The sequence below is a fragment of the Eumetopias jubatus genome, unplaced genomic scaffold, assembly GCF_037043125.1.
Source record: "Eumetopias jubatus isolate StellerSeaLion01/CBP00866 unplaced genomic scaffold, mEumJub1_p1.0 scaffold_2, whole genome shotgun sequence".
NCBI classification, from domain to species: domain Eukaryota; kingdom Metazoa; phylum Chordata; class Mammalia; order Carnivora; family Otariidae; genus Eumetopias; species Eumetopias jubatus.
This window is the reverse complement of record NW_028274808.1, coordinates 50,072,631-50,100,058: the sequence shown is the minus strand read 5'-3', so window position 1 is coordinate 50,100,058 and position 27,428 is coordinate 50,072,631. Positions and strand designations below refer to the sequence as shown.

Genomic DNA, 27,428 nt, shown 5'->3' with positions numbered 1-27,428 from the left:
CTGGAGACATAGCACAATCGGGGTATTTATGCTCACATATTCTTTTTTTTTTTTTTTTTTTAGATTTTATTTATTTATTTGAGAGAGAGAATGAGAGAGAGCACGAGAAGGAAGAGGGTCAGAGGGAGAAGCAGACTCCCTGCTGAGCAGGGAGCCCAATGTGGGACTCGATCCCCGGACTCCAGAATCATGACCTGAGCCGAAGGCAGTCGCTTAACCAACTGAGCCATCCAGGCGCCCTATGCTCACATATTCTTGCCTGTCGTGCTTTATAGCAAGCAGAGCCATGTGCTTTTTGCCTCTGCTTCCCAAGAGAGCAGCTCTGATGGCCCAGTTCTCAGTTACCTCACTTAAAAATAGCCAACCAGTTTATTAACCATTTGCTCAGTAGAAGTTTAATGGAGAAATATCTGTTTAAAACAATCAGTCCAAAAGAACAGCTCTTTTACAAACAAGTTATGGCAGTGACAAGTCAAAACCCCAGGCTTGGTTTCCTGTTGCTTTGACCCCCCCCCAAGAAGAAAGGGGAGTGAGAAGGAAAAATGGGGCTGTTTCTATGTTAGCTGGAGGAATTACAAAAATACACTCTGATGTAGCAACAAGGTTGTCATGAAACATGCCATGGGGGTGGGGCGGGGGAATGGGGAGGGAAAGACAATTGGACAGGGAGCGTCTCTGCCCTGGGGGGCAGAGACCTGGAGGCAAAGCCTGCCTCAGTGCCTTGGGGAAGAAGGAGTCCCGATTCCCAGCCGGCAGGTCTGGGGCTGGAGACATGCTGTTTTGGGGATCACCCGGACACCTGGGGAGACAGAAATGATTAAAATGGCAAACCCAATAATTTTTCTGACCTTTCAATCCCGTTTGCCTGAGCAACAGTAGGGAGGCAATGACAAGCTTATCAACTGCATGAAGAGCTCCTGAAGCCGCAAGTAGGGTTCCCTAACGTCCCCTATGTCCCTGCTCTTTCTGGCCTCAAGTCTACTGGCAGGACTCGGAATAAAGAGGAGGTCTGTGGGCTGAGACTTGAGAGGCATAATAGGCCCTGTGCCCAGAAACAGCTCTCTTAGCCCTAATATTTGGAATCCATGTGCAATAATTCATTTCTTGAGGCTAAATAGTGTCCTCATTTATGGCTCTCTTATATATCTCTTTAAACCTGATTTCACCAATTCCTCACGATGAATGAATCTGCTCACACTTTGCACCGTCGGGAAGGGTCAAGGCGTGGGGCAGAAGATAGAGAAGAATAGGGACAGGGAAAGGGACAGGAGGTGGACACCCCTTTGCACAGTTCTGTCGAGGACTGTCCCTGCACCTCAATGTCCCTCCTTCCTAACACATTACACCTTCTAAATAGGGTTCTTACCCATTTTGGTGTTAGGAAGCCCCACTTCCTGCAGCCTTGCAAGTATAGTTTGGTATTGGGTATCTCAGAAGTCCAGAACAGCCCGGCAACAGGATCCGCCCCCCGCCCCCCGCCCATGGAGACACCTCGGGAGTGTGTGGGGCTGGTTGGGGTGTGTGTAGGTGAGTGAAGACAGGGTTTAAGCTGCTTGGGGTGGACTCGTAAGTACACATCCCTACTGGAACTCAGCCACCATGAACGTGTGCAAAAAAGGAAACAGAGAGATGGTTGCAGAAAGAGGAAGGAGAGCAATCAATAATACACCCAAATGAGCTGGTTAACGTTTCCAATGGTTCCATCAAGAACTTTATGTCTTGAGCAAAGCAGCAGACAGAAGCTAGTTACCAGTTATGTTTCAGTGCCTCTCAGCTGGAAGCTTAATAGAAAACTAGCAGAATCAATTGTCTCAATAGGGGCCCAAATAGTTTTGTTTTTTTTTTTTTAATGAATTGATTCCTGCTAATGTGACTGATTTTAAACTGTCTTAAGGTAAAGAAAATAATTGTGGTTCAGAATTAGACAAGAGCCTCAGTGTCCCTTAAGAGCCACTTTAAGAATAAATGTCTAAGATTTGAAAGAATTCAGTCCATGCCACTTCTGAAAGATATACTGTATTAGGTACTGTGCAAATATGGCTTAGGAAGAAATAGGATGCTTGTTAAGGATCCAAGAGTATGACTTCAAAAACGGTGCGGGTTAATTCAGGGCCTTTGGAGATTAGTCATTCTGCTAAAATACACATGGCAGCCTTCTCCTCACAAGTTAATACCGACGTCTGTATTTGGCAATGGGCCTTTTGCAAACCCGCTTACCGGCAAAGAGCTACGTGGGCTGCCCCCATGCTGAAGTGTGGCTGCCAAAGATTAACCTTTGTATTAACACGCTTTGAATGAATATTATTAATGATCTGGCTACCTTTGACATATGGAAAGCAAAATAAAACAGCACATGTAGACTTTTTTCTTTTTTTTTTTTTAATGCCCCTGAGTTAGATTTCGGAAAAGTCCCGCTTGGGTAATGTTTGGGGAATGTTTCTGGCCAACTGATTAGTTCTTTCCGTTAAGGTGAGTTTCTAGACTGTTAAAGAAGAGGTACGAGGCTTTGTAGATAGTCAGATTCCCATACATGAATTAAGGCACATATGCCTGATGGGTGAGATTTTCTTAGATTTTCAGAAAATTCCACTGTGCTAGTGGAATAGGAATTCCTATGCCACTTGAAGTTCTGTACAGGTTGATGGGCTGCGGAGAGTGGAGTTTGTAACGACTGGGCAATAAATTAGGGGTTTTGATTGTTTATTATCTGATTTGTAATATAGTACGTGTATAAGCATTCCCACGGGGGGAAGGACAGGAGGGAGAGAGGAGTAAAAGCAAGCAAGCGAGCAAACAAAAACAAAAATGGCTCTCAGGAAGAAGCGGAAGTGAGGAAAGATGATGATCTGTTAGTCTCTATTCTAAAACTACTTGGTCAGGTGGGCCAGATTCTCCAAGCCTTGCTCAGGGATGATGCCATTGACTTCAGGGAATCAGTCCATCTCTGGCAAAGTGGCAGGATGGACAAATGAGGAGTGGAAGGAAGAAGGGCTGAAAGTGTAACTCCTGGTCCTAACAAGAACTCCTTGACGGGGAGAGTGGGAAAGGGTTTCTGTGCAATCCAGTCCCCTCGAGATACAGAGGGTAGGGGAGGAGAGAGCTAAGCTGTCTTCGAAGGTGAAATAGCAACATCATGGCCACAGAAATCAGACTGCAAATGGCTAGAGGTAGGTCCAGCTATGGGTTCTTAGAGACAGACTCTGAGGAAAGGTGAACTGAATGGTTGCTATGGCAACTGGTTAGGCAGATTGGTCCACTTAACTGTCCCCATAGTAACTGAGCTCCTGGAGAGCTATAGAGGAATTAGTTATCTTAACATGCTACTATTATCCCCATGGTAACCAATCTCTAAATGGCAGTGGTCAGCCTTAAGGAACAAGCCTAGGAAAATCTTTGCTCCCTAGAGAAAGGGTGGGTAGGAGGTGGGGGAGGTGAATATATACCTCCCCGGCCTCCCAGGAGCTGAACACCTTGAGGTGGTGTGGGGTGTGTGTTTATGTATTTGGGGGCTAATGTGCTTCCAGGCCCAGGAGGAAGGCTAAGACAGTTGGGTATATAAGGTTTCTTTTCACCCCCAGCTCATTTGTGCCCAACTCACTCATGGGTTGAAGTGGACGGTGCAGCTGGGAGGGGCTCCCCTTCCAGCTACACATTACCATTCTGATGCAAGGTGCGCCGGCGCTGGCTGGACTGCATGCTCAGGACCAGGTACTGCCTCATAAACTCACTGAACCGCTTCTGGTTGGCCAACTTCCGGGCCGACTTCCGGGCCCCGGTGAAGCCACCGAACCTCTTCTGCAGCTGCTTCTGCTCCATCTCTCCAGCCTCATCCATGCCAGGCTCTGTCCCTTTCTGGGCTTGGATTAGGCTCCTGATGCGAGGCATGCGCTTCAGTTGCATCTCGGAGGCGCTTGGCTGGTAAAGGGCAGCTGCCACGTGCTCTGGGTCAGCAGGGCTGAGCTGCCAGGAGCCCCTGGTCATGACCTTGGTGCACGGAGTCCAGAGAGGCCTGCTGAAGACCTTCCCTTCACACTCAAGGATGCACACCTGCAAAGATAGAGGCCGGAGAAAGGAGAAGGATTGGGAATGTCTGTTAGTCCAAGGCAATGACATAAAGTCTTTCTATTGGATACCAAATCCACATCGGTACCAATGCAAGTGACTCTGAAGCATCTCTTTATTAAGGACCATGTAGCAGTTTTACATGTAGTTACTCAGGTTCATAGAATTTCAGAGTTGCAGAGACACAGAAAACTATCTGTCCCAGCTCCGTCATTTCACAAATGAAGAAACTCAGGGCTCAGAGGTGAGATTAATTTACCCCAGGTGACGCAGAAAGTCAACGCAGAATGAGTGCCCTAAACTACACCCAGTTAGAGCCCTAGCTGAGTTTTTGGAGCCAAACACAACTCACGAGGGTCACCCATAAAGAAGGATTTTATTTTGTTCTCTTATCAGGCTTGAGAGAGGTCAGATTGGTTTAAGAAGTTGCAGACGTCAAAGCATGTACTTATATCTGCGTGGCCATTTTAAGGTCACCATGTTAAGAGGAACCTTAGTGGTGTTCATTTTTCATCCCACATACACTAGTTATCACTATCTGTGCATCAGTTATAGAAAACGAGGGTCAAGACCCTTTGGAATGTAGGCAGACTGGCAATCGGGTTCAGGTGGGGAAGAGGGACCATCAGATGCTATCCAGTGGACCTGCCAGCCCCTGGGAACTTCTGATGCTGCTCTGTCTCTTCAGGTGTCTCCCACTTCTAGTCTAGACTGAGAGCCTGGCCATGATGTTTCCACAGCCCTCCTGAATGGTCCTGGCCTTGCCCCTACCTCCCACTTTCCTATCTCTGATTGGGTCTTTTGGAAGTGTCTAACCTCCAACTTCTCTTACTATCTGCTGTTTTGGCTTCACCCCGACTGCTTCTCTGTGTTTCTGTGCTCAGCCAGATGAAAATCCCTCTTCAACCTGGCCTTGCCATCATGGTCAGTGGGCAGCCGTGGAGCCCTTCATCAAACTTGGAGATCTTGCCTGGCTAATGGGGCATCAAGAGTTACTGCTCTGTCTGGACAGCTGCAGGACATCAGAAGACTGGTGTGTGTGCCCGATATCCCCTTTCTGGGGATTGAAACCCTGCCCCCCGTGTTCAGAGTGGAAAAGATACCAATATGGGCAAAGTTCCCAACCTGAACCCTAACCAAGGAGTGCGATGTGCATGCAGCTAAATCACACACCTTACAGCTGTCCCACCAGACCTGAAAAAATGGTTCTTCCAGTCCTGCTTCTCCTGCAACCCTCTGCCACCCCTGACCCTGACCCTCTTTTGTCCCCGCCAAGCTTCTCCAAGATGTGGTCTGCATTCATGCCACCATCTCAGCATCTTCCATTTTTGCCTCATCTCCTTGAAATCTGCTTCCCGCCCTCATCTTCCACGAACTGCCTTCTCGAGGACCACCGGTGAATTCCCGGTCACCGGATCCAATCAGCCCTCATTCTCACAGACTGTGCCGCCTTTGGCAATGCAGACCACACCCTCCTGAAAATTCTCTGATGTTGCACTTGCCTCTCAGACTGTTTGTGCTCCTTCCTCCCGTGTTCCTAAGGTTCTATCTTTAAGATTCTTCTCATCTCTCTTTACAATCTGCCCCTTGGTGACTGTTCATTTCTGTGATTTTGGTCATTTCTTTCAGGGCATCCCATGTCTGTATGTCCAGCACCTGACACGGAACTCCCAACACTTCTCTGACCTCTGGTATCTCCATCAAAGTGTCTGACTAGCACTTTAAATGCAATTTGTTAAGAATTCCCTCTGGGGCAGAGACTGCCAGTTGTCCATTCCATACTCATCTCCCCTCTTCCTTCCTAACAGAACACTTGTTTTCTTCCTTCAGGAAGAAAGGCCACACATATGTTTCTCAAACTCCTTTGTAGCCAGAGACAGCCAATGACATATAAACGGAAGTAACCAGGTGGGGCTTCCAGGAAAGCAGGAGGCTGACTTATCTGGGGAGAGCATCTTTTTTTCCCTTCTTTCTCCCCTTCCTCCAGCCTCCTGCTTAGAATGTGGGCATTTTGGCTGGTGCTCAATTGGCTATCTTGAAGCTGTGAAGTGACTGAGGGGACGGAAGCCGTGTGAGAGTGGCACCCGTATACAGGTAAAGTAGAAAGAGAAGGAGCCTGGGACATTGGTGATGTGGCAGAACTGCCATACCGGCCCCGTACTGTCTACCTCCCAACTTCCTTATGAGGAATCAAATCTCTGTCTTATTTAAGCCGCTGTTCCTTTAGGTCTTTCTTACTGGCAGGTGAATTTAATTATCTAATATACTTTCCCCACCTTAAGTCTGCTCTTCTGCTTGGTCTGGGTGTGAATCCAGATCATCTCAGGAATTATTTGAGAGTGAGAGTGAGAGCGAGAGTGAGAGAGAGAGAGCAGGGGCAGGGAGGGACAGAGGGAGAGAAGAAGAGCCCGACATGGGGCTCGATCCCATGACCCTGAGATCATGAGTCGGACGCTTAACCAACTGAGCCACCCAGGTGCCCCTCAGAACTTTTAAAAAGACAGAATTCAAAAGCTGGTTAAATTCCCGAGGAATAGAATCAGGATTTAAACTTACTTTTACAAAGCTCAGGTAATTCTGGTATCTGCCTAGGTTTGGTAACCACTGACATAGTCCATGTTCCCATGTTATGATGAGGTTCAGTAATGTGTCCAAAACTGCACCATTAGACAAGATATTACCTGAACAAGAACCCAAATGTCTCAAGTTCCAACCCAGGACATCTCCTATTCAATGAGCTCTGTGTGTTGCAATGCAAATTGGTGCAAGTGAGTACAAGAGTAGGTAAGGATCTTTCGAGACTAAAAGGTAAAGTTCTGATGAGAAAATTGCTCATTTTCGGCTGGGCCAGAGAGGAGAAAGAGACAGTAGCCAGTGGGAGTGCCGCTCATCTTCACTGATGCAGTTTCCGAGGTGCAGCCTTTGCCGAGTCCGCCCCCTCCCCCACCCCTACTGGCCAGAGGTAGTTACGGTGGTCCCTGCTGATACACAAGTCACGGGCATGTCTTTTTCATTTAGATTTTCTGCAGAGATGCTGATAGAACTAATATTATCGGTGCCAACTCAGCAGAGATACATAGAGAAATCACTTTTTCACACCCCAGTGTCACTGGGTATGAAAGCAACTTCTACATAGGTGGGAAGGGCAGATTTTAACACACTAGTAGCTACAAACCTGAGTGTTCTTTAAGACTTGCTACTGGTTTGTTAGAATGCAGGTCCTTAGCCTTTACTCCTGGAGATGTTCATCTAGTAAGTCAAGGGTGAGGCCTCGGAATCTGCATTTTTAGCAAACACCCAGGTGATTCTGAGGCTGGACTGTACTTTGAGAAATCCTGCTTTGGAACTTGCCCTGAGGAGGAAGGTGTCATCACGGAATACAGTGGTCAGAGCATCCCTCAGAGAAAGGGTTACTTGGGTCTGTATTTAGCTTGCTCCTGAAATACTTTGAAGTAAACCAGGTAGAAAAACTTGTAGTACGATCTTTCAGATCGTAGTCCTATTGGGTGATTCCTCTATAGCAGTGGGTGTCTAGTGGGGGCAATTTTGTCCCCAGGGGACATTGGGCAATGTCTGGAGACATTTATGGTTGTTACACGGTGGTGGGGGGCGGGGAGATGCCACTGCTAACCTATGAGCAGAGGCCAGGGAGGCTGGCAAACACCCCACAATGCACCGGACAGCCCCCCATGACAAATAATTTCCCAGCCTAAAATGTCCACAGTGGTGAGTGTGAGGAATCCTACTCTGCAGGGTCAGGGGAAAACAGGAAAGCATGGGGAGTACTGGGAAATCCAGCAGAAATGTACAACTTTGGAGCTAACATGGACTTGGAGCAGACTTGGTCCACTCCTCGCAGAATAGGAGCCCCAAATGCTTTTTGAATGATTCTGCTCCTTCCATTTACAAGAACAGGTGGAGGTTGTTAAACCTAGAGGCTATTAGATCTTCTGTGAGCCCCTGGGTTGCTATGCCCAGATGGTAATTAGATTAGGTGTCAATCAGACAAAATACAATTCTATGATCAAACCAGATGCATAGGCTGTACAGAGACTCAACATACTGTTAGATGAATTAGCTACTAACAAAATCATCTCAACTCTCGATTTAGGAGAAGGTTTTGGGCAAATGTGAGGAATCCAAATTCACAACAGCATTTGTAGCACCAGATGGGCAGATGAGCTTAATGCCTAACGCTCTGGTCTAAGGGACCCACTGGCCTCTTTCCAGAGATTGGTTAATGGCCTATTAAGTGAGTTGGACACATTTTCACAGCCCATGCTGATGACATTGCTATAGTAAGCCAGAGTGTGAATGAGCATCTGGAAAGTCTCAGACTGGCGCCAAATTGATCTGTAAAGCTGGGTTTGTGGGGAAACTGAGCAAAGGGCCATTTGGAGGTCTGGGATCAAACATTAGGGAAATAGAGGCACATGAACCCATTGGAAGGAAAATAAGAGGCTCATTGAGATTGTCAAGTTTCTGCCACTAAAGAATCAAATCACCTCTGACCAAGAGACATTTGGGAGCTACTTGCTTTAGGAGGTTCTGCTAGAATATCTGAGGGCTAACACTAGTAGGCAAGCAGACGAATAGTGCAAGAGAAAAACATATTAGGAACTCTTACTGCAAATCAACGAGTAAGAGTTTTCATGTATTGAAGGATAGAAAGCACTGGAAGTTAGTTTCTTTTGCTATTAATCAAGTTTCAGGAGGTTGTAAATAAATTTCCCCAGACCTTGAGGGTTACCTTCTTGTTTGTCTCTGAAACAACTCAGTGAATCTAGTTTTTTCTTTTTTCCTTTTTTTTAAGATCTTATTTCTTTATTTGAGAGAGAGAGAGAATGAGAGGTAGAAAGCACGAGAGGGAAGAGGGTCAGAGGGAGAAGCAGACTCCCTGCTGAGCAGGAAGCCCGATGTGGGACTTGATCCCGGGACTCCAGGATCATGACCCGAGCCGAAGGCAGTCGCTTAACCAGCTGAGCCACCCGGGTGCCCGAATCCAGTTTTTTCTATGTAAGCTGATGGAGTAAGTACCATTCATAATTAGGTGGAAGCGCAAGACATTGCATTGGGTTTGGGTGTAGAGTCATTTACTGACCCAAATTATAGTCTAACAAAAAGCCAGCCACATTTGGACCATTGATCTGGAGTGAGAAATACAGAACTTCTTGATAAAGCTGAGGATTTAGGGAGTCCTGAGAATAGCTCAGTATTACATAATTTAGTGTAGGAATTGGGAAGATGATCCTTGCTGAAATATCTAAGTTCCCCCAGCCCCCATTAATTCACAGAGTTGGAAAAGGGTTGCAAGATTTGGAATGAGATGTGGTTGCCAACATTCTAGGCATTTCACCAAACTTTTCAAAATAGGTTAAACGTGAATACAAACTAGAAACACAACAACCAGGCAGTCAGGTCCTCTGAGGGTCAGGAAGCACTTTGAAAGATTTATCCCTCACTGTGAGGCTCTAACTGGCCATATTCTAACTTGTTTCAAAGAAGTATCTAGCAGCGTCGTCTGGACCCCAGAGATTTAAGATGCAAGGGAGGGATGGAAGCGTGCTCCAAATTCTTTACTGGCTTTGGAAGACACCAGTGTAAAAACTCTGCAGCCTCTGCAGGGGATAGACCCACCAGGAGACTAAGGATCTTGCAGTCTTACAATTACCATGGACCAGGTTCTCCGAGTACGGCTCTGTGCCGCACTCTGGCATCCCCAGCACAATCAGAAACACCTTATGGTGAGACACTAGCAGACACAAGTAACTGTCAGGACATAAAGGAGCGAGGGGCTGGCTCTGCTGGGGACAGGTGGGGAATCAGCACAGTGTTCTCATAGGTGAAGTTTAATCTGAGTTTTGAAGTAGGAGTATTGGATGAAGGAGGAGGGAGAGACATGCACAGAATGGTGGGGTGAGTTCCTGAAGCCTTGGGAAGGCCAGGAAGGGAAAGAGGGATTTGTCAGGAACCATGAAAAATGACTGAGGTGAGGAGTGTACCGTGGGGAGTCACCTGAAGCCTGGGGAGAGCCGAAGGCGTGGGATCCAGGGATGGCATGTCAGAAGGAGAGGGCATGGGGAGATAAGCCCCGAATCTTGGGGGTCACTTGGGTTTATAGAGTGGGGAGGGGAGTAGGAGCCCAACGGGAAGTAGAAAAAGAGGAGTCGGAATGGGGAAGAGACCCAAGGAGGAGGAAGCCTGCGAACCAGCCCCGGACTTCGGAGACAGCAGCTAAGGAGTGAGGCAGCACAAGGGGGTCAAAGCTGCAAGTGCAGATCCCTCTCTGGGTGCACAAATATCTGTTTAAGTCCTAATGCTTTTTTTGAGTGGGAAATAAAGGGCTGCCATGAAAGCTAGAGATTCCAGAATTGTGCATGACTTTCCGTCTTGTCTAGACTGTAAATTGAGAGTTGAGCAGGGTGGTGATTATCGGATTATCAACTCGTCACTGGTGTACATGTAAACTAAGTTGTCTGGCTCTGTTTACTAAGATCAGGGGAAAGTGTTTTGTAGATGAACTTCTAAACCTCTCTGGGCTGCACCGCAGAGGCCTGTGGGCCTCCTGGGTTCTAAACTCAGTTTTCTCGGTTCCTTACATGCCACTTACCATCCGGGTACAGGCATTGTCTTGGGTGCTCCTCCCCGACTCCTCCCCCTGGAGCACTCTCCCTGCCTCTTTGCTCCCACTCTTTAGGTCTCCCTAGATACTTCTGTTCCTCCAAAAGCCCCCTCTGTCTTTCTAGTCTAGGTTGGGGGCCACTGCTCTGTGCTTCCCCAGCACCCAATAATTAATCCCTCTTGGAGGGATTGTGGGATCTTCTCTCCCACTGGTTGCAAACTCCATCCATCTGCTTACCTTTGGATCCCTTGGCCTGGCCCTGGGCTCAGCATATAGTAAATGCTCAGAAAAACCCTCAACGGACGAATGAGAAGGATGGATAAACATTGGATGGGTTATCTGGGGCTGCTCTTCGTGATGCCGTAGTTATTACTGTTCGAGAAAACAGGCTCGAAAACCACTGAGCAGGTGCGGGAAGAGCTTGGTGTTTGGGTCTGTAGGGGCTGTGTCTGCTCATCGTTAGTGAACTAGCCCAGTGTGAATATATGTTCTATACTTGCACACTCGCCTTAAGGGACAGTAGTTACTTTTGGTTGTTTTTAAAGGTTGAGCAATTTGAGGGGCGCCTGGGTGGGTGGCTCAGTCAGTTAAAGTGGCTGACTCTTGATTTAAGCTCAGATCATGATTTCAGTGTCCTGGGATCAAGCCCCGAGTCAGGCTCCACAGTCAGTGGGGAGACCGTTTCGGGATTCTCTCCCTCTCTCCCTCCCCCCAATCTCTCTCTCTCTTTAAAATAAATAAAGAAGGGGTGCCTGGGTGGCCCAGTCAGTTAACCGTCTGTCTTGGGCTCGGGTCATGATCCCAGGGTCCTGGGATTGAACCCTGCTTTGGGCTTCTCGCTCAGCAAGGAGTCTGCTTCTTTCTCTCCCCCGACCCTCCCCCTGCTCGTGCTTGTGCTCTCACTCTCTTTCAAATGAATAAATTAAAAAAAAAACTTAAAAATAAATAAATAAATCTTAAAAAAATAAAGGTTGAGGGGTTTGAAATATGACATCTTATGAAAGAAGTCTGACTGCAAAGAAAAAAATAATTGAGTGATATTGGATTTACTAGAGGAATAACTATTGAGACTGACATGAAAGCAGTTGAGAAGGCAGTTTATTTAATGAAAAGAAACTTAATGCCAGATCTGCACCTCAAATTCAAAACTTAAAGTATAAGGGCGCATTTAGGTATTCATTGTAGAATTACCTATAACAACAAAAACGGAGGGCAATGTAGATGTTCAACAGGAGGGGAATAGTTAAACAAATGATACTGTATTCGTAGAAAGAAGGAACTTAAAATAATGTTTAATAACATGGGGAAATTATGCTGGTATAATATAGCAAGTGAAAAAACTAGGGTTCTTTCTCTGACAGGTGGGATTAAAGGTAATTTTCTTTTTTTCTTTTTTTTCTTTTTAGATTTCTCGGAATTTGCCAAGTTCTCCAAGATGAGTATGCATTATTTTAATAACGGGAACACGATGGCAGCACAGGCAGGCCTTTATCTGAGTGTGGGAAAGTGGGAAGATGACAGGGTTTGCCCTTAGAAGATGGGAACGCCCTGCACCTGTTTCCTGTGGACCATGTGACACCAGGCGAGTCACATGACCTCTGGGCAAGACCATGACTTCTCATTCTGGGTCTGGAGGAAGGAGGGAGGAGAAGACAGGGATGCTCCAGGGCCTACCTCAAGGTTGAAGGGGTCGAGAGCTGGGCGGAGCTTCTCCCGGCAGGTCAGACAGTCCTTCTGGCAGCTGCTGGACACGCTGGAGAAGAGGCTGAGCAGCAGGAGATCACAAAGCAGGATTTTCATGGTGCAGGAGCAGGGAGCAGGGCGCCCAAATGCTAAAACACAAGGGAGCGTGGGTGGCAATTAGAATAGCCATTCTGTGGGGGCCTCACACAGGGGATGCCCCCGAGGGGACTGCACCAGAGCCCAAGATTCCCCTCCCAGGAGGGAGTGGGTCATCAAGGATACAAAAGGCTTGCTCCTGTCAGCCAGGCCCGCCGCTGGGGCAGGAGCTAGTGTCTGGGCTCCTAGGGCGAGCACCCTTGTGATTCCTGCCACCTAGCTGGCCACAACCTGCATGAGCGCTTCCAGGGAGCTAACGGCCTCACGTTGCAACTTACCGACGTGTGACCATTAGATGATCTCTCCAAGCTTCAGTTTTCATAGCTATAAAAGGGGAATGGCCGTACCCGTCTTGGCACGGGGCTGTTGCGAAGAGAGGAGATCCCTGAGGGAAGTTTTGCAAAGAGCCGTGCAAGAGTGAGATTTATGAATGACTTGTGTGCTTTGTCTCCTCCTCCCCAGCCTTCCCTGTCTCAGCCAGGGATGCCCCGCGTGCCAGAAGCCTCCCCCAGGCTCCTTGTCCGCTTCCCCTGCGAGGTGCGAGCTAGCTTCCTGAGCACAGGGCCTCTATGTTCACCACGCTAGTCCGTGCAAAACACAGGTCGGGGTATGTGCAGTTCTTTACTGAAAAATGAATGAAGACACGAGGATAATAGCTCCAACTATTATTAGTTAGATCAGTCATTGATATTCTTTATGTAGGATTGCCTGGACGATGTGTAGTTTTTCCTGCCCCTCTTTAAATTTATCCTGGGATCAAGCCTCCTGAATCAGAAAGCTATTTCCTTGTACTGCATCATTTTGGGTCCCTCTTTACTTGGAGGATGAAATGGAAAGGGGAACAAGGGAACTTTCTGGCAACGTTGTGAATGTTCTTGAGAGGTATGGGTCACAGGAGTGTATACATTTGTCCAAACCCATGGAATTGTACATTTAAATCCTGTGTATTTCACTGTATGTAAATTTTACCTCAACAGTCTGGTGTAGAAAAACAAAAATTATTGCTTTTATTGCTTTTTCATCAGACTATACTGAGAAAATGTATAAGCCTTGCTCTTCAAATGCAGCCTGCAGACCAGCATCAGCATCACCTGGGATCTTGTTAGAAATGCAGAATGTCAGGTCCTAACCCAGAACCACTGAAGTTGGATATGCTTTTTAAACAAGATTCTCAGGTGATCCAAACACATGCTAAAGTCTGAGAATCCCTGGTAGAAGATGGATGTGGAATGGAGCAAGTCAATAAGAGGAAGAAGGGGCTCCTGCAGTTGAACTCACCAATGGCCGTGTTGTGTGTCATCCAAGCATCTCATACCAAGAGGATCTCCACGAAAAGATGCTCAGCGTTTTTTAAGTCAATGAGGGGGCATTTGAGATGGGCTTTGAATGAGTAACAGTTTGCCAAGAGGACAAAGAAGGGGGCATCTGAGAGGCCCAGGAAACAGCCTTTGGAAAAGCCTAGAGGAGTTACAACCACAGCCTGTGAGGAGATAGCGAGCAGGCTGGTGTCCCACGGCCACCTGCCCACATGCCCTAAGTGAAGCTTCCTGCCGAAAGAGAAGCTCCGCTCAGATGGAACCGGCTCTTGCTGGCCATCCAAAGGGTTTGGGCTTTACCCTACAGGTGATGGGGGGTGTCCAGGGCTGATGAACAGTGAAGACAAATCCCTATACAAAGAAACCCATCATACGCATTTTTTCTTCTCTATCCTAAGGGCCAGTGCCTTAGTTGAGACTTATTGCCTTGGTTATTGTGATGGCCTCCTAATTAGTTCACCTAATGATCTGGCATCCCACCAAGGCATCGCCAAATCTGATGACGTCACTTCATACTTAAATCTGTAACCCCAGTGGGACTGCGTACTGCTCCTGCCTTTGTTTTCTAGCTTCGTCTCCTGTTCACACCGGCATCCGCTCTGGTCCTAGTGAATCACGTATAGTTCCCATTTCTATCCTGTCCTTAATGCCTTTGAATCTTGGCACACGCTCTTCCTGCTGCCCAGAATACCTGTCTCCAAGTCATACTTCCTACACACCTCAAGAATTATCCCCCCTGGGAAGCCAGCTCCAACCCCTGGCCTGAGTTGGATGAATCTCCTCTGCTTCCACGGCAGCGTGAAGCAGCACATCACACTGGGAGGGAAAAGAGCCTCAGGGGCCTGTCAAACAGGCACAACAGACCTTTGTCACAGAGCTGTGATGCATATTTTCTCGTCTGCTCATCACTGCAGACCAACTGGGTCCAGATCCCGTATCTGCAACTCAACCTCTCAGCTTCTCATTTGTAAAACTTGGACAATCCCAGTACCTGTCTCAGATGGCGATGAATGTGTTGAGGTTTGTAAGCAGTTAAAATAGCACCTGGCACATAACCAGTACTATATAAAAGCTCATAAAAGGAAGAGCCCAACACATAGCCTTCACTTCATAATACCGTCATTGTCCCTCCCGTGGCACTTATGACATCATACTGTAAACTCAGACTTCTCTGTCTATCTGTCCTACTGGACAGTGGCTTCTGAAGGGCAGAGACCACGTTCTATGGCTCTCTGTATTTTCAGCACACAGCACAGATTGAGGAGGCACTTAAGAGGTGCTCAGAATGTTTGATAAGTATCTCAGGAGCATTCTTCCTTCTCCTTAGCTACCGTAGAGTTGGGGAGTGTCCAGGAACATCTGCCTCACCGGGGCCCGGGAGGCTAATGGCACAGGAGCCACTTCAGGACCTGTGTGACCGATGGCATGTCTCTTAGCTAAGTGTTCCGTTCGAGGGGGGAGGAGTGGGAACGGTGCCGTTCCAGAGCGAGGCGAGATGCCATTCTCAGCTGGAGCCCCATGCACGCTCCGGTAGGAGACTGGCTACAAAGGGCTGTGAGGCATGGTTGGAATAGTGTCATATGCTAAGTTGGCAGGTTAAATAGGTGTTGGTACACAAGCTACAGAAGCTCATCACACGGGCGGGTTCTTTCGAAGAGAAAATGTGTCTTGAATTCCAAACAGCCACCATATAAGCACATGTCTTAAACTGAGGACTGCCTGAATATGTCTGTTGTTTAATTTGAGACTTGCCTTTCCATTTCTTATTCTACTCAATTTCAGCCCTTCTAGTTGGGAGACATTTTTGTAGAGTTTGTCCAGAATAGCGTGGCCGTGCCCTCTCTGGCCACAGGATGGCAGTGCCTGTATGTCACAGAGGAAAGGGAAGGGTAGGCGAAGAGGGACCGGTTCCCTCCCAATACACGATTGCAATACAGAATGTTCGCATCGGCTGAGCTGATAAGTTGTGACAGCAGTTAATGAAATGCTCTCCGGCTGAGGTTTTTCATGAACCTCATTAACTGCGGCTACTTGCACATTCAGGAAATGCCCCGTGGATTGACTGATGTTTGTTATCTCAAATCCTGGGTAAATGGGTTTTTAGGGTGAGGTGAAGAAAGAAGATGAGCCCCTGGGACATTTAGCATGTAAAATGTGTCTGATAGCCTTCCTGCATATAAAGTGTGAGCCACCCTTGGTTTGGCACTTGGCAAACCTTCTCGCATCTACGTGGCATTAGCTTGGCGCTCCCGGTGAGTCCATGGGACACCTCTCTTTCAGGCTCCAACCTCCCTACCCTCGATGCCCCCCCCACCCCTCACTCTGAACAAGTGACTCCACCTATTATTTAAAACCCATCTGTACACAAAACTATTTATTCTCTGCAATTCCAAGAATCCTTAAAGTGGGACAGACACAGGCCTGTCTCCGAGGTTGTGATATTTCAAAGAGACCAATATAAGTGAAAGCTCAAAATAAATCGAATTATCCTTACAGAGGGGGCCATATTTTGTACTTTTTGGTACTCCTCACAACACCTAGTACCATTGTGTCCTAGGTTAAGGTAGATTTTGAACTGTACTGGAAACTCAATAGAAGTTTTTCATTTTTAAGAAATTCTCAACAACATCGATGTGTTTTTTTTATAGCTTTGTGTATAAATTAATGCCAAGTAAGGTGAAGGTGGGTAATTAATTAATTCATGGGGTATATTTATATTTAATCTTTACCCTTTGTGTGACTCTGGGTGAGTTATTTTCCCTGAGAGTGTTTGTCTTCTCAACTGCAAAATGGGGATCATGACAGGTGGTGGTGGTTGTCTACTGCAAGAATATTGACCATCAGTAAATAAAACTGTCCAAAATACGTTTGGATTTTACCTGGCTTGAATTTCACTTGGTGAACCAAGCTCAATTAACACTTCCATGTGGTGCTGCTATAATCCGGACATCTCTTATTGAATAAAGAAATGCTTAATTACCTCTTATTTCGGTAATGACACCTCATAAATTTAATTGTGCCTCGTTGCTTATGAAGATAAAAAACCACTGTGTTTTAGCCTTAATCTATTTGCATGTAATCTTGCTTCCCAGGGCAATATAATTAGTTGCTTATCTGTTTGGAGGATTACGTATGAAGCTAAAAGTTAATTGAGTTTTGTCTTATGACCTCTGAGAAAGCCTGTAATTTCGGTGCTTGTAGTGGAGAAGGGGGGGAGGGGCAGTCTTCCTGCTAGAGGCACGTACGTCTCTGCGCTTTTCATCAACTATTGTTTTTTACAAGTTACAAGAGATTTTTATATTCATATACAATCCTAGAACCGAGGGTTAATAATATGCGTCTTTTTGAGAGGAACATAAGTTCATAGGGGTTAAGCAACTGCCCAAGATCATCCAGCTTATAAATAGCAGAGCCGGGACTTAAACTCCGATGTGTTGACGTCAAACTGTGTGTTCTGGGAAACCATACACTCTATATACTGCTTCTGCTTCGGAAGTGTTGGCCAATTCTGGTGGAAACTCACTGGGCCAGTCTCTATTTGTCGTTGATGGTCATCACCTTACTATTATATTTGGAATACGATGTGCCAGGCCCTGTGCTAATTGCTTTGTAAGCATCCATCCTATGGGGTAAGTGCTATTATCCCCATTTTACAGTTGAGAAGACAGAGACTTGAAGAGGAAAAAGAACTCGGAGTGGCAGAGGGGAGCCTCAAGCCCATATGATTTCCAAGCTCCTGCTCTCACTAGGTCACTCAGGGATCTCTGCAGCTGTCTGTCTCTGTGTAGGTGAGTTCATTCTAAGGACCACCTTTTATCCAGAACTCTGGGCTCCCCCTCTCTGATTGCAACATCCCTTATTGTTGCCTCTCTTTCGTAGAGGAATTTTTCATCGCCCACAGGCACAGGGGTTTGTCTTCTACGCATCTCATTTCTTTGACCCATTGTCCACAGGACTCCTACCCTGGAGTTTGGAGTTTGCTCGTTCACCGGCTATTATCGAGGAACGCCTCTTTAGTGGCTTTTCCTCCTCTCACTTACATTCAAAAAGGTCCTCCTTCTGCTCTAAATTTCCACCTGGAAGGAGGGAGTGAGCATAGAGGAGGTGGAGGGCAAAGCATGTCCCCCGCCCCACCACACGCAGACCAAGTGTGGCTGGTGCTGGTGAGCAAGGAATGAGCCAGAGCCCTGTGCTTAGAAACGGGAGAGTGCTGGGCTCCAGCCTCAGCTCTGTCTCTACCCGTGGGATCTGGAGCAAGGCCCTTTCTTCTCTGGGCCTCAGTTTCCCCTTCTCCGGAAAGAGGCAGCAGGGTTAGATGGCTAGTAGTTTTTATTTTATAAGTGGCCAGATATTTGTGCTCTCCTGGGAAGGGGAAGCAAGAAGGGAGGAGGGAAGGAGGGGGGATGAAGAGGGTTTCATGAGGCTGAACAGCCCAGCCCGGGCTCAGGAAGGGCCTGGAGAGGGGCAACAGACAATTCCTATCATGGCTGCCACAAAGCTGGGAAGGTATCACTTTGAACTTTGATCTTCCTGATTCTGGCCCACGGTTCCAGATAGGCTGTCAAAATGACTTAAATGGATTTTTAAAAAATTTTTTCATTTCGTTTTATTTTATTTTATTTAAATTTTATTTATTTATTTGACAGAGAGAGACCCAGCGAGAGAGGGAACACAAGCAGGGGGAGTGGGAGAGGGAGAAGCAGGCTTCCCGCCGAGGAGGGAGCCTGATGCGGGACTCAATCCCAGGGCCCTGGGATCATGACCTGAGCCGAAGGTAGACGCTTAACGACTGAGCCACCCAGGCGCCTCTCATTTAGTTTTATATTAAAATCACTGAATGTTCTTTCAAAAAGATTTGAAAATACATGTAAGCCAAAGAGCAATGAATCTAGACCAACAAACTTCAGACTTCTTTAGCCTTATACCTCCGGCAATCAAAGAGCTCTGAGCACCCGTTCCCAATTGACTAACAGTTATATACATTCTAAAACCCACTAAAATGCCAATTAAGAAAGATAACAAGAAATAAGGCTTCAGTTTCCCAAAGCCCAGTGGAGCGCGGGGGCACCCAGGCCCCTTTGGAAGACCACTGGCCTAAACTCTTTAGGGTTCAGCTGCATGGATGTGAGTTCCTATGGAGCGGAGCACTACAAGGCTCCAACCACCACGAATGTCACACACATTTCTTGGACTAAACGAATGAAATGATGAATGGGGAAGGGGGTGGGGAGGGGGAGCACAGGGCAAATATGGGAAGAGGGGAGCTTGGCTCTGAGCTTTGGCTGTATGGTGAGTCACTGACATTTTCACCGAGACTTAGACTCCGCAGGAGCAAATTTTACACTTCATCTGCCAAGCCAGGCCCTTCAGAGCTTGGCAGGCCTTGTTTCTGCAATGCTGAGGTAGCAGCTAATAGTTGAAAAACCACAAGATCACAGAAAGTCAAGACTGAACATGATTGGAGCCTATCTAGGGAGATGCCCAGAAAATCGGCTCACCCCCAAAGTTGATGTGCTCCAAATCTCAAGGTTTGTGGTTAGTAGGAAACCCTCATGGTAGAGAGTGGGAGCACCTGTAGGCATTGAAATAAAAGCGTTGAGAAAATCCAGTTTGCTTAATGAGCTCTCAGCCATTGAAACCACAGCAAGATGCTGTTGGGAGGACTTCTGTTTTCTGAGAAGGGTCCATCCCCTCCCTGTGATGCCTGATGAGCAGCTCCGCGCCCCCACCCCATGCAGTTGCCAAGTTTCCGTCATAGGCTTCCGGAGCTGTGGGGCTATGGGGTGGGGCTCACTGAACCCATAGAACACTCCCCCTAAACCTCACATCCCCACCGCGTGTATGTGTTGGGGGTGTGTTAGTGGGCAATAAGCATGTAGATTAGTTTAGTTCACTTCCTGACACATAGTAGGTTTCAATCAAGGTTAATTCCCTTGCCCTCCTTTTGTGGCTTTGCCCTGGCTGCCACCTCCGTCCCCGAAGCCCTCAAAACCCAATTCGAATCCCTGGAATCTCGGGAGCAAGTGCCCCTTCTTCCAAATTCCTCCAGCACTCGCTGTCCGGACCGTGCAGTTTAGGACTTGATTACAGCTGGCCTTGCATTGTCCTCTAATTGTTTCCCTGTGTTTGTGTTGTCCCACCCTCGCCCCTGTTAATTGCTGAGTACCGTTGGCCCTGAGGGGGTGGTGTGCCGAGGCCAGGAAGGCTGGACTCAGTCCTCCCAGGGCTCGGTCCATTTCAGTTCCGGACACGGTGTGTAGCTGAGCTCTCAGCTTCAGTTTCACCAACTGCAACGTGGAGACAATGACACCAACTCACCCGGCAGTTGCTGGGGATAATGGTGGGGAAGCGCGAAGATGTAAATCGTTGCACAGGGCTGTTATCATCACCTCTGTTGAATCCACCAGAGCACACCCCCCCCCCCCCGCCCCCCCGGCCCACTTCCCCTGCCTGGTGGAGTGTAGATGATAAATACCTGATGGATTGAATACGGAATGGCTTTGTGACCACTCCTGCCATCAGCTCCAGAGAGCACGGGTTTGAGCCTAATCCTGCAATTACTCCCTTCATTGACAATGCAAAATCTCCTGCATTCTCTAAATCCCCCGAGAACCCTCAGCCTTCAGCTGATAGAGCAGGGGCTGCCGCCTCGGGGAGAACAGAACTGCACCCGGAAGCCCCAGGCTGCACCACAGCGCCCTCAATGGGGCAGCACCCACGGCCCGGGGGAAGCTGTTCCTTTCGCCGAGGTGGTGGTGAAGGACAGTCTTTCCAGGCACCCTCGCTGCAGAGGACTCAGCAAGCCCAAAGGAACACCGATCCTTTCAGTTCAAGGTATCACAGCATCAGTGGGGGTGTACTGAATATTCCCCGGCCTCACTTTATAAATGCGAAAAAGGAGTGTGCGCACAGCCACCACCCACAGGCGGTGAGAAAGGGGAGCAATTTCTTTGGGAGGCTTTGATAAGCCAGGCAGTTACTTTCCCCCCACCTATGTGGAAAACTCTGGCTTAGGCTTGCTGGCAAATGCCATGCAAAGCTCAGCTTTTGTTAGTCTGCTGAACAATGTTATTGGTTATAATTGGGGCAATTATGGGCTGCTCGAGGAAGTGAAACACAGATGTTTAAGCCCAGGATCAGGGTATTCAAGTCCAAAGCAGCTTGCTTTAAATAGTCCATTTCCCGAATCATCCTGCTTTACTTGAAATTCCCCCAGAACTTACCCATGTTCAGAGTGAGATGGGGGGAGGAAGGGATGGGAAGCGAGATATGCAGAGAGAGAGAGAGAGAGAGAGAGTGTGTGGGAGAGAGAGAGGGAGAGAGAGACGCACAAAGGAGACAGAAAAGGAAGCTGAGAAAGAGCAAGAGTTTGGAGGACTTCTGAACGTCATATTCAGCAGGTCTCAGCGGAGACCGTTAAGTGGGAGAGATGGGCAGGAGGAGAAACATGCAAAGAAAGAGAAGAAACCACCACGTAATTCAGGGTCTGGGAGTCCAAGGTCATCCCTGCAGAAATCTACGTGGGTCTCACACACAGTGGCTGCGTTCAGCACTGTACTGGTTGAGGACAACGCCCCGGTTCCCACTTTCCCCCACATCATTACTAGCAATTTCTATTCAGTGCATAAGGGAGAAGGGTTCCCTCAGGGCGGAAAAACCCAAATCCAAATCAAGTTCGGTGGTATGTTGAAAACCAGCCTGAATGCACTCCGAGGGAAGGAAAGAAAGGAAGTCAGCCACATAGAGGACTCGCTCCCAAGGGTGCCCTGAAAGGCGAGCCCCCTGCCCTCGTGCCTGCTTCTCACCTAATCTCACTCCTGCATCCACCTTTTCTCAGCAGATCACAACGACATAGTCGGGGCCACATCTGGGGAATCGAAACTTTTCCTCATTTCCAAGTTCAGCTCTTTCTTCTTCTGCATCTCTCTTCAGGATAAAAACCTCAGCCCTCCCCTCCCACCCCCTATCTGAGCACTGAAAGTAAGATGAATGGAGAAATCCTCTTCCAGGAGGGCCAGCAGCGTCCACCCTGGACAAAGGCAAGAGGGTGAGGAGAGAGCCCCTGGCCGTTGCGCTCCTCCCCGGGCTCCCAGCTGCTGGTCTTGGGGCTGGGGTTCGCATGCAGCTGCCTACCTGAGAGCTGTCAGTAGCCTGGCTCCTTCGGATGTGAGGCTCGGTTCCGCCGTATCAGCCACACCAGCATATATGTATATATCCTCCCCCCCACGCACAGCCCTCCCCTTCCCTGCCCACCTCGACGACACATCCGCACGCTGACCCCCTTAATCAAGCAAGCAGCAGAACCTACAATCCTCCCTGGCTGCTCCCTGCCCGCCCCCCGGCTCTGTGCTCAGACCTGTGACACCCCAACCCCCCCCCCCCCCATCCATCCATTCTCGAGCCTGCTTTACCTGGACTCTGTTCAGCCAGGATCCCACAGCTGCCTTCCCTTTGCTTCCAGAGGCACAGCAAGGACTGATGGGGAGCTCTGGCAAGTCAGTCAGAAAAAAAAAGGCTCCTGGTGACAGTGATGAGGCGGACCCCAATCCTGGAGTCTCCTTGAACAACCTTTTTTTGCCTGAGGAGGGAAGAACAGGAAGGGGGCAGAAGGAGGGGAATCTCACGCCAAGCTCCCACCGGCACAGAGAAGCCCAGAGCTGAGCTAAGCCAAGCCCCCTCTACTGTCCCTGCCCCACAGGCAGCAACAACTGGGCCACTCAAGGGAGAGATTCTTACCTGCCCTGGGTCACGTCAGGAGGCATTTTCACAGGCGCCCACAGCACTACACGATGTAAAACGCTGAGCCTTGACACTCAGAAGGAAGTGTCTGAAATTCTGGCTCTACTGTCAGAGCAAGTTACTTCTCTTGGGGAACCTCGGGTCCTCTTCCTGTAAAATGGGTATGATACCTCCCAGGACCGTTGTGAGTAGAAAAACGAGATTCTGTTTGTATTTGGAACATAGGAGACCTTTAATAAATGAGTTCCGCATCCCCTTCGTCATTTTCACATTAAATAATACTCACTGAATCTAAAAATCCCCTGTCAACATCTAGTGTCAAAACAGAGTACTTTCAAAGCTGCTGCTGAACCTTAGGGTGTCACCCCCCCCCCCACGTGCCTTGGAGTCTCAGAAGCTGTTGAAGATGCCCTCGCCACTCAGGGCGGAACCCCCTTCCCTTCCCCGTGGGGAGGTAGTTCACAGTCAGTCCAGGCAGGCAATGTTTAGATCCCCAGCATCCTTGTGGGCTCCTTTCTTTGCCCTAGGCAAATCGCAACATGACCTCCTCCTCGGCTCTCCCAAGAAGATGTAAAAATATTCCAGAGTCCCAAGATTTGACTCTATGTCATGCAAGGAGTTCAAGTACCCTCTTGTGTGGCAAGTCTGGCTCTCTCGTGGACCTGAGAACGGCGGGGGTGGGGGGGGCGGGGATGAAAGAAAGCATCTGCTTTGACTGCTAATGGCATGGGCTTTTTGTTTGTTTTTTCTGGGAGGGGGAGGTGATGGAAATGTTCTGGAATTAGTGCTGAGGGTTGCACAACGTAGTGGATATACTAAAAACCACTGAATTATATCCTTTAAATAGATAATTTTATGTTATGTAAATTACATCTCAATAAAAAAATAGAAAGCAAGCAAGTAAGCACCTGCCTCAAGTGAAGAGCAACAAGTTCTAAGAATAAAACTTCCCTCCCATCTGTATTCACAGCAAAAGGGTCCAGGAGACCAGCACACCCATGATTTTCCACTTAGACCTTGATTGCCCAAAGCTTACACTTTGTTATTATAGGTCAAAGCCACCACTGTGAACTCAGAAATTAGCATGACATGTGGACAGTTTTGCATCCTGATGTGTGTGGGGATCCTAGGCCTAGAGCTTGTTTTCACACATGCTGGGGCAGATATTCCGGGTTGCTTTCCCAATCGTCCTTCCTTACTGAACAGTACCCTAGGTGGCAACGTGTTCTGCTAAAGTCTCCATTTCGCAGCCTTCCTCACAGCTAAAGGTAGCCAGTGAGAATCAAGCCGCTGGTCATTGGGTGGGACTTCCAGGAAAGATCTTCTAAAGGGAGCCAATTCAATTAGAAGAAGCCTCTTTTTTGTCCTCCTTCCTGTCTGCCTGGAACAGGAATGTGATGGCTGGAGCTCTAGTAGCTATCTTGGGTCATAAGACAATTTTGAGGCTGAAAGCCATGGACTAAAGATAATGAAGCATAAAGACAGAATGATTCTGGTTCCCTCATAAGTATGGAGATGCCATGCCAATCCTGGATTTCCAACCTCCAACTTTTTTTTTTTTTTTTTTAAAGAGAAAACCCTCAGCTATCTATTTCAAATATCAGGGTTCAGTTAGCTGTTGCTATATAACAAGCCACACCAAAGCCAGAGGCTTGAACAACAAATCCTTTATTTGGCTCGTGATACTGCAAATTGGCAATTTAGGCTGGGGTCAGGAGGGTGATTCTCTTGGCTCAGTATGGCTTCCTCGTGCATCTGCAGTCAGCTGCATGTTGGCTTCAAGAAGTTGCTGCTGTCAGCTGGGGGCACCTTGGTTCTCCATGGGTCTTATCCTTTGCCTTCACATGTCTCTTGTATCCCTTCAACAGGCATGGTCTCATAGCAAGGCCGGGGGCAAGCCCCAGCAAGTTCAGTGAAGCGAGGAAACAAGGTAGTATCCTTTGAGGCCCAAACTCAGCGCTGGCGTCCCATTGCTTTTGCCACATTTACTGGCTCAAGGCAGTCACAAGGGCAGTCCAGAGCCAGGTTGGGTGGAGACTACAAAGTCACAGGACAGAGAGGGTGGCTCTACAGGGGCTGTTTACTGGAGCCATTGATAACTTTATTATTTTTAAAGATTTTATTTATTTGAGAGAGAGGGAGAGAGAGGGAGAGAGTGAGCACAAGCTGGGGGGAGGGGCAGAGGGAGAGGGAGAAGCAGACTTCCCTCTGGCCAGGGAGCCCAACACAGGGTTCGATCCCTGGATCCCGGGGTCATGACCTGAGCTGAAGGCAGACGCTTAACGGACTGAGGCACCCAGGTGCCCCTGACCCATTGATAACTTTAATCTTCCATGTTTTAAGCCACTGATTTGAATTTTTTGTTACATCCAGTAAGGAAATCATCTGAAATGATATACCTGACTTTGAGCACCTAGTCATTCCCAGAGTGTTTGGTAGCCAGGTGCTTTGCTCCCCATGCAGTTGAGGGAAAGAAAAAGCAAGGGCCAAAAGTCACAACTTCTCTGAACTTTTCTTTCCTCATTTACCAAAAGAAAGAGTTGAACCAATTGACCTGGGAGTTCTCTTTGGGTTCAATGAAGCTACATATTCTGATAGGCTGTCTCCTGTAAGGCATGGAGGGGAAGGGCATGGATGAATCTAGGGAGGGACTTTACAACCATTGCTGTGTGGGAGGTGTAAGAACCTTGCCTCTTCGAAAAGCCAGAGCGAATTAGAAAGGGTGCAAATTGCGTGGTCCTTGCAATCACATAAAGGCTTTCTCCTGGGCACTTTGCCCCTGAATCACGGCACCTGCAGGTCCATGGGCTTCCCTCAGGTATGATAACTGGTCCTAGGGAAGCAAGCTGCCCTCTGTTCTTCTGACAGTATGCATGAATTAAAATCGTTGGAGAGGAGAGGTGACACAGCCTATTTCTAGTGATTAGGATGCCAACGTTGTTCCCTTCTGCTCATGCCAGCTTGCTGTCCTCTGGCAAGAGAGACACCCAAGCTAAGGTGGCTGCAAGAATTAGACTCCATTCCATTCATATGGGTAAGTTTTGAGGCAGCCTTAGAAGCTCTTAAAACAGTCACCAGAAGATTTCAGTAGGGGGAGTATAAGGGGAAGAAGGCAGTCGGAGCTGGGCTCCCACATTGAACTCCTGGAGCTCCCCCCACCGCCGGCAATTTTCCCCTCATAGTAAATAGCCTGTCACCATCAGGTATTTGGCTGCTCAGAATTTACTGATTAACCTGCTGTCCGGACCCTGGTTGACCATGCTGTCCCGGGTGGTTTTTTCTGTGGCCGCTGCAGCGGCCCCCGCAGCGGCCCCCTGTCTGAAGAACGCAGCTCTCCTCGGTCCAGGGGTATTGCAGGCAACAAGGATCTTCCACACAGGGCAGCCAAGTCTTGCCCCTGTACCACCTCTTCCTGAACATGGAGGAAAAGTTCGTTTGGGGCTGATCCCCGAAGAATTCTTCCAGTTCCTTTATCCCAAAACTGGCGTAACAGGACCCTATGTGCTTGGAACTGGACTTATCCTATATTTTCTGTCCAAAGAAATATATGTGATTACTGCAGAGACCTTCTCTGCCATATCAACAATAAGGTTGCTTATCTATGTAGTTAAAAAATATGGTGCCTCTATTGGAGAATTTGCTGATAAACTCAATGAGCAAAAAATTGCCCAACTAGAAGAGGTGAAGCAGGCTTCCATCAAACAAATCCAGGATGCAATTGATATGGAGAAGTCACAGCAGGCCCTGGTTCACACGCGCCATTACCCTTTTGATGTCCAGAGGAATAACATTGCTATGGCACTGGAACTTACTTACCGGGAACGGCTGCACAGAGTATACAAGGAGGTGAAGAACCGCCTGGACTGTCACATCTCTGTGCAGAACATGATGCGCCAAAAGGAACAAGAGCACATGATAAACTGGGTGGAGAAGCATGTGGTGCAGAGCATCTCTGCACAGCAGGAAAAGGAGACAATTGCCAAGTGCACTGCAGATCTAAAGCTGCTTGCAAAGAAGGCTCAAGCACAGCCAGTTCTGTAAATGCATCTATCCTGGTGGAGACAGCTAGAAGCATTTGACTAAAGAAACTAGTCCATGGAACAAAATCTTTCTGTATTGATGTCTACTGAAGTTACACTTAACCTTTCCTAAAAATGAAAAGTTTGTTTCATATAGAGAATTAAAACAATCTATTGGCCAATGAGATGTTTTTCATCCTTCTTGCTCCGTATTTTGAGTTCCATGATCACTTTTGAATGAGCAGTTTGCTATTAATAAAATTCGTTGGCTGAAAAAAAAAAAGAATTTACTGATTAATTACAGCACCTACAGCCAACTGGTCTCCTTAGTAACCACGGGAGCAGGGTCCCAGCTGGAAAAGCTGCTTCTTATTTCCCTCTTCACATTTTAAAACACCTCCAATCTGGACAAACAGACTTTTATTTATTTGTTTTTTTTTTTAAAGAGAAAAACAGTGTCTCCATTGGTACACAGAAATTTAAAGTATTAAGTCTACATTTTTCTTTTTCTTTTTTTTTAATTAAAGTTGACACACAATGTTACATTAGTTTCACGTGTCCAACACAGTGATTGGACAACTCTGTACGTTATGCTGGGCTCACAATGTAGCTAGCGTCTGTCTATTACAACACCATTGACTATATTCCCAGGCTGTACCTTTCATCTCCGAGACTTATTCATTCTGTAACTGGAAGCCTATACCTCCCACTTCCCTTCACCTATTTGCCCATCCCCCCCCCGCCCCCGGGAACCGCCAGTTTGTTCCCTGTATTTATAGGTCTGTTTCTGCTTTTTGTTAGTTTATTCATTTGTTTTTTTAAGATTCCACT

The 27,428-nt window shown here is 47.7% G+C and overlaps 1 protein-coding gene and 1 pseudogene across 2 annotated transcripts; one reads left to right on the top strand and one right to left on the bottom strand.

Annotated features, from left to right (window-relative positions):
* Nucleotides 1–713: 713 nt before the first annotated feature.
* PNOC (prepronociceptin) lies at nucleotides 714–26,967 on the bottom strand. 2 transcript variants are annotated; one of them, XM_088021436.1, is made up of 5 exons: nucleotides 26,905–26,967; nucleotides 25,777–25,826; nucleotides 12,359–12,509; nucleotides 3,657–4,047; nucleotides 714–799 (listed from the first exon to the last, which is right to left on the bottom strand). In XM_088021436.1, coding segments are annotated over exons 2-5 (630 nt in total). In that variant the 5' UTR covers nucleotides 25,779–25,826; nucleotides 26,905–26,967. The 2 variants fall into 2 exon arrangements, with proteins under 2 accessions (XP_087877562.1, XP_027970030.2); XM_028114229.2 differs by lacking the exons at nucleotides 25,777–25,826; nucleotides 26,905–26,967 and adding an exon at nucleotides 21,969–22,105 and having other exon boundaries at nucleotides 12,359–12,516.
* Nucleotides 25,837–26,619, top strand: LOC114217496 (ATP synthase peripheral stalk subunit b, mitochondrial pseudogene; annotated as a pseudogene).
* Nucleotides 26,968–27,428: the final 461 nt, after the last annotated feature.